The sequence below is a fragment of the Pinus tabuliformis genome, chromosome 8 (assembly GCF_031772625.1).
Source record: "Pinus tabuliformis cultivar Carrire ecotype Pingquan chromosome 8, CPIR1, whole genome shotgun sequence".
NCBI lineage: Eukaryota > Viridiplantae > Streptophyta > Pinopsida > Pinales > Pinaceae > Pinus > Pinus tabuliformis.
In genome coordinates, this window is record NC_142294.1 from 176,108,164 (window position 1) to 176,115,425 (window position 7,262).

At 36.9% G+C, this 7,262-nt stretch overlaps 1 protein-coding gene across 1 annotated transcript; it reads right to left on the reverse strand.

Moving 5' to 3' along the window:
• Positions 1–4,296: 4,296 nt before the first annotated feature.
• On the reverse strand, positions 4,297–6,533 carry LOC149234706 (galactan beta-1,4-galactosyltransferase GALS1-like). The gene is made up of 2 exons (XM_089461230.1): positions 5,028–6,533; positions 4,297–4,937 (listed from the first exon to the last, which is right to left on the reverse strand). The coding sequence occupies exons 1-2, from the start codon at positions 6,197–6,199 to the stop codon at positions 4,580–4,582; spliced, it is 1,530 nt and encodes a 509-aa protein (XP_089317356.1). The 5' UTR covers positions 6,200–6,533; the 3' UTR covers positions 4,297–4,579.
• Positions 6,534–7,262: the final 729 nt, after the last annotated feature.

The window sequence follows — 7,262 nt, forward strand, 5'->3', positions numbered from 1 at the left end:
ACCTGGAAATAAAAGACAATGCATCATGGTAGACTAGGGGATTTCTGGATTTGATGTTGTCTCGTCATGAGTGATTGCAAAAATAGGTACATGGATGAGACATGTCGTGATGCCGAATAGGATGAACAAGGAGCGCATGCTAGAAGACTTGCTCGTGGTTGGACGAACACACAAATCATACCAAGTAACAAGCGAAGGAGACACATTCGCATGCATGAACTATCAAGCAAACACCAAGACCATTGAAGACTCCACTCACTCTGCAATGCGGAGGTGAAGTTATGGTACACCACAGGCACACTCATCTCTCAGCAGCACAGAAGCTCGACATGAACAACACAACCATCATGTGCATGCTTAGCATCATGTCAAGTTGTGTCATGAGTCGCCTTAGCCACATCACTACTTTGGTTCATAACTGTGTAATCAATGTAATGTAACGTGGAAGTCCAAGAGACCTAAGAATTAAGTCAAAGAGTCATGTAATTCAAATAGTTATGAGGGAATTCGAATAGTTACAAGGTTAGTTTCACCCTTGGCTATATATACCACTCATTTGTACATGCAAATGACTTTTCACCTTGGCTCCTCCCACATAGCCTTGAGAATCTGCAGTCATTTCTTTGAGGAGTGAGCAGTGGCTCCAACGCTCCGCTATCGGGGTTATGGATGTAATAGTGTACAGATGTGTCTTGGAACTTTCACTTAATTCAGAAGTTTGTAGGCCAACATATTTTCACACATGTATTTTATTAATTTGTAAGACTATTCTTTGGATGCTTTTAATGCATGTTTCTTTAACCTGTATTAAGAGATTTGAACTATTTTGGTTGTTTTATTACATCTGCTGTTGGAAATGTGTTGTATGAATTTTTAAAGTTGTCTCACCCATGTGGAATATTCCGCCGGACACTCGGCATATTCATTTTCGTAAACTTGTTATAATGGCCGTCGCACTAGTGTGGACTATTCTAGTGGGTGTTGTATGTGCTATCTGTCCACCTTATATTTGTGACTACCACATCCCTGTGGACTACTCCACCGGAAGATGCACATGTCATACTGTGTTGTGTGTCTGTAACAAAGTTGGGACTATTCCCTTTCAACTTGAGACTCACTGTCACCCTCTTCCTCTGCAGTGAAAGAACCTTGACACAAGCGACACTAAGCACTCACTAGGCACACAAACCTTGTTGTTCAAAGACTAAGTAACCCACTCTCATGTGCTGACAAGCAAGAGCTAAGGCATATCTTTAAAATAATGGTAATTGGGCCATCATACCAGATGAGACTATTAAACCAAACAGTGTGAGGTCTAGTTGGGACTTCATACTAGGGAGATCCCCTGAATGTTGGCGGGTACAACACTGTCAACAAGATCCAAAGTAAGAAACTCATTTTCAAGTTGATGGGCTCTAATTTCATTTTTAATTCCAAAAACAGTACTGAGCTTTTTCATTGCTTCATCGAGGGTATCAATTTCTGCGATATGAAGTCTAAGGTCTAGAGAAATAAACATCCCTATCAACCCACATGATTGATCTTGCTTATTTTCCCATTTGGCTAGCTTATCTTCATTTATAGGTTTAGACTCTTGGCCTGAGGCTATTCTATAAAGACATTTACTTCTAAGTAAATCCACCATGTAGTATAGCCATTAGAATTAGTTGGTGTTTTTAAGAATAACTAGTCATAGACTTTTCATTTTAAATGAAACTGAAGCTATAGATGCTGAAACAAAGTGTTCCAATGGAAATATCTCGAAAAATAAAGCTGATTAAAAAAAAAACAGCTCTGAAAACAGCTTCCAGATGATGAAGTTATGTATTTTTAAAGAAAAATTGTTGAAGATGTCAAGGAACCACGTGAATGTTTGGAAGTTGATGATAATGTTATATTTAAAAAGAAATCCCCCCTTTCCAAACTTAATCTAATTAGCTCACCTTTAAAAAAAGATTACTTTATGTGACCCACTTTTATAAATAAGTGAGAGTCACTTTTACAATGGTACTTTATGTGACCCACTTTTATAAATAAGTGAGATTCACTTTTACAATGGTACTTTATGTGACCCACTTTTATAAATAAGTGAGATTCACTTTTACAATGGTACTTTATGAACTATCCACTAAATTGTAACTTAAGTTACATGTGATTTTTGAAAAAGTAACTCAACAAAGAGAAAGATACTTTATGAACCATCCACTAAATTGTAAGCTAAGTTACATATGTTTTAAGAAAAAGTAACTCAACAAAGAAAAAGATACTTTATGAACTATCCACTAAATTGTAACTTAAGTTACATGTGCTTTTTGAAAATTTAACTCAACAAAGAAAAAGACTTGAACCCAAGGCCTCTATTCTCATAAAGTAACTTTAGACCAAGTGAGCTAGTTAAAACATTTAGTAATTGTTGGAAATGAGGAAGGGTTCTTTTTTTTTTTTCAACGAATCTTTGGGATGCGTGCTTGCTTAAAAAATACTTTTTTGTCTACAAAACAAAAAACAACCACACAAACCAAACAAAAAAATAAAAATATCCAAGCCTTATGGCTTAAAGTTAGATTTGGGGTTAGTCCCCCGAAAATTAGATATTTTCCTTAATGTTTCTGATTTTCCCAGACCACACTAAGGCGCGACAAAAAAGAGCATATGCATGAGAAAAATCCTTTCTTTTTGTTTCTCGTTTGCCAAGATTGCACAGAGTCGCGGGGCAAAGAGCATACACAAAAATGAAAGGTATAGATCCGGTAATAAAAAAATTATACATGACTATAAATCAAAATAAATAGAGAGATAAATAACACTGCAAATAAAGATCATATACCTGAAGATCTTAAAAATGATGTAGCTAGAGCTACCATAAAACTTTTTGCGTGAAACGAAAGGGATTCCTTACTGGAACAAATGCTCTTCACACAATAGAGTAGTCCTCTCGACCCCGAAAGTAGTAAGAAATAGTAGATCTAGGAAACAACAGTCAGATGCAGTTGTTTCGACTTCGGATTTGGATCACCAATGGGTGTGACCCTTGAATGCCTCTTATACCATGTAGGAATTTACAAGGTAAGTTCCTTAGATTGAACACCAAAAGACACCGCTCACAAACAGATCACAAATCAGTACACCGATATTCTTGGTGTGGTGAAAACCCTCAAATAGGGAAACAATCCACGACCTAAGCCAACTCGGCCACTTCAGGAAATATTATTAATAAAAAGAAAGAAAATTTACATAAGCTTCTATCTTAAACGGTTATCGGACAAATGACCCTCCATGCTCTTTAAATAAAGATCATAGACCAATCGGGTGTTAAGCCACAGATCAAGTATCGGTAATACCAAGGAGAGAATGAACCGTAGATCACTTCATCTCTAGAACATATCGTGACCGTTAGATTGTAAGTTAGAAAAAATACATACTAAAGAAGCACACTTTACCTAACTATACACTAGACTAGATTATACTTAATTATTTCCTATGTGTCAGAATATCCTAACAAGAACACGACTAGAACATGGAACCTAGTTCATTTTTTAATGGCTAGAGGGGACGATCACATAATATGTTCATGATTAGTGTCTCTCAAAATGTTTTTTTATTTTGGTTTTACTCATTGTTTATGTATAAAGATGGGATAGCATAGTGTCTTGAGCATTTGGATGAAAATTGTGTCTTGAGAAGCTAGAAAAAGTTATGAAATTTTTTGAAATATATAGTCACAAAACAAGTTGATGAAATTTGATAACCCTCTCTAAATCAATGTAAGATTGTAAAAACAATTTTTAGAAATGGTATATACATATATAGTATTGCAATTTTGTTTTTATTAATAAAATTATAATTTTGTTCTTTGAAAAAAAATAAAATATAAAAAACATTCTTAAAATATCTTATGTATATCTCCATTAAATTTCAAAATTTATGATATAACATCAACTTCCTATATTAATTTATAAAATTTATAGAAATTTAAAAAACCTTTTCTCTAGTCCTACCATCTTTTACAAAACCTCGTAAAGAAAAAGTAATCCTAATGTAGGATCACAAGCTATTAATATTTATATACAACTAAAATAATACTACTATTACCTTAAAAGCATTTCCTTTTATACTATAGATTCAATTTATTTTCGTCTTAATTATTCATAACCTTTACGAATATTTACTAACACACCATGACAATGCAGAACATTTTAACTCCACCTTTTTATGTTATATTCTAGTTCTCTTAGCCAAGCAGAAGCAGTTTTACGGCATACTCCAGGCCGATGCAACAACGATATTTTAAATAGTAAAAAGATCTGTTTAAAAATCAATAAAATAATTATTTGAAAAATAAAATTACATGAGGGATCTATGGATGCCAGAATCTGGTGAGAGGTGGATTTGGTGGAATTGGCGATTTACCCTCGGCCCCTGCAACTTTGTATGCCTATTGTCTCTGCCATCGTCGCCCTTGTTGACTTCCCTAATATCTTCCTGTGGACACTAGTAGACCAGCGGGTTCCCGGTTCGAATCTCCAGGATGATACACAAAATAGAAAAATTTGCGAAGGAATATACATATATTAATATTTCACAGCGAAGTGGATGCAAGCTGGGATCCGATCATATTTCTCTCGAACTCTTTAATTAAGGGAGCTACAGCTTTCATGGAACCGTCATACCCATATGGAGTTCTTCCCACCCAAGTCACGTTGTTTTTCATCGATGGTTTTACCCATTCAGCGCAAGGCTCTCCTCTATTGTTGATGGTGTTATGATAATGGTAAAACATCATCTTATCCTCTGTCCTATGCTGTGTTCTCCCTTTCAGATTCTTGGACATATGAACTCCAGTCGCCGATACTTTTCTTGCCTGCACTGCATATTTGCGATCTCTTTTTGCTCTTCCTTTCACATATCTAAATACAAGCTTCTCAATTTCCCATTCCCTGCACCATACAACAATTATCAGCATCACATTCAATTTCAAACTCAAAAAACAACTGAAAACATTGATTTAAAATCACCATATCACTTACCTGTAATCAGTACTGTTGGGCCTATGATGATTCTGCAAGCAAATCTTGTTGGACATGGTATATTGCTTAAAGGTGATCTGGGTATAATTAGAGAGCTCATTCACTACAGATCGCAGAGATTTCCCATGAAAAATATAGAAATACTCATCTACATCGAAGAAAAAGGTCCAATTCGCCATGAATTTGTATCTATGCAAACAATCATTCACAACCAGAAACTGATTATGATAATACCCATCATATTGTTCCTGCCCACTTATATCCTGCAATGTCACACGACCTGCTCGAATCCATGGCTCCAAGACCTTTCTAACTTGGGGATGAACCCCACCCGCATCGTGAAACACAAAATGCGATCTAGGGCCAAAGAATTTGGCATGATAAGCCATCCACTCTCTCATTCTCTGAGGACTCAGGTCACCATACAGCGAGGAACCACAGTAGAGGTAATCATAGGGAGGAGCCTGGCTATAAACAGAGCCATTGTAGCTACCTTTTTCTTCTGTGAGAGCAACGATCCTCTCTGGTTTCTCAGACTCGTTGCCATTGAATGCATGAACAACGAGGTCTCCACCGTTGCCATCGGTGCCCACGCTCTGAGAAAAAAAGCAGCTAAGAACAACTACTGTGTAAACTCGGCCATAGCCCTCATCTGGGAGCATTTTATAGGCCTTGCCCTTCATTCTAGCAGCAGATGAATTTTTGGGGACCCATTCGCATTCAAATTGTGGCTTCCCAAAAACATGCAGAGCCTTGGAAGCAAGCCCAACCACAGCAAACGTGGCGGGGCCTCCTCTGTATGCCCCCATTTGGATGAACAAATATGGAGCATTCCCATATGGGCGAAACACCCTCTTGATGATGTTTTCTTGCTCAATTGCTTTGGTGGTGGGGTTTTTCGTGCTACTGTTATGAATAATATTTGGGTTGGGCGTGTGATTCAGCGCCTGGTCCATTTTTCTGATTTGGACACTGTATCCACAAGCATTGGAATCATCCTCGAGAGATGTTGAGCCAGTGATATTTTTACCCAACAGATTTTCTTGGCCTCTAAACAGGGCTGCTACCAGAAAAATCCCCATAACCACGGTCACCCACATGAGAACCTTGGTCTCGATGCGCCATATGGAAATAAATCCGGGCATACCATCCTTCTCTGTGCCCTTCCCCATTGAGATGATGACAGAAACCGAAAGCAAAACACTCGTAAATTAAGCCCAGAAAAACACTGAATTAAACATGCTGCTATTTCCTGGCCGGAGCTTCAGATAAATCGATGGATGAGCCGAGTACACACTGAAAAAAAAAACTGTTTTCTGGTTGTACAGAAAACAGCAGAAGCCTCCCGTCCCAACGGAGTTTCTAAAACAGCAGAAGCCTCCCGTCCCAACGGAGTTTCTAGCTATTCTTTGGGTTTCCTCCTCAAGTTTCTTGGCTAACGAAAACTAAAAGTCATAAATTAAACGAGCAGACTTCTCCACGAAGTTTCTGTGAAGTGCTCCACTGATGACCGTTTCCCTTCCAGCTATATGGTCTATTGATCCCCGAATTGACAGGCAGCGGTCTATTGATCCCCTAATTGACAGGCAACTAAATCCTCTGCGGAGAATGTGTAGTGGTATTCGTTGAAACGTTGGTATGATTCAAAACCTGATATATGACGGATCTGTAAGTAATGTTTGATTTTTATTATTATTGTTATTATTTATTTCAGTGTTTGAAAATTTATCATCTTTTAGTGGTCAAATTAGCAGTGAGAACAATCATGTTTAGCTGATAACCCAGAATGCAAACTGACTCATCACCATTAATCAAGGAAACCACCTCACTTGGAACCATTAATCAAGGAAACCACCCCACTTGGAACAACCAACTGGTGGTCCATAATGGACAGACTCATCACCATTAATCAAGGAAACTACGCCTCCTAGAATAACACCGGTAGTCCATAAAAGACAGGCTTTCACTCCTGCCCAATACCTCTGGATCTTAGAGATTAACATGTTTTCATATGTCAAAAGAAAACAAAGTCTTAATCAAACATAAACAATTTTAAAACATACTCAAAATCTATTCCTTACATTTATTTAAATAACAAATAAAAAATTTTAACTGAAATTTTCCTATATCATTATTGATTCTCATCTTAATAAAAGTATTACTTTTACAAGATTATAATGTTTAATATTCTCATAAACCATTTTTTAAAACTTTCTAATTTATTAAAATGAATAG

Excerpts from the sequence above, each read along its gene's own strand:
- LOC149234706 (XM_089461230.1), bottom strand. The coding sequence starts at position 6,199 with ATGGGGAAGGGCACAGAGAAGGATGGTATGCCCGGATTTATTTCCATA. Across the intron at positions 4,938-5,027 it reads CCCAACAGTACTGATTACAG|GGAATGGGAAATTGAGAAGC; the intron begins GTAAGTGATATG and ends TGTATGGTGCAG.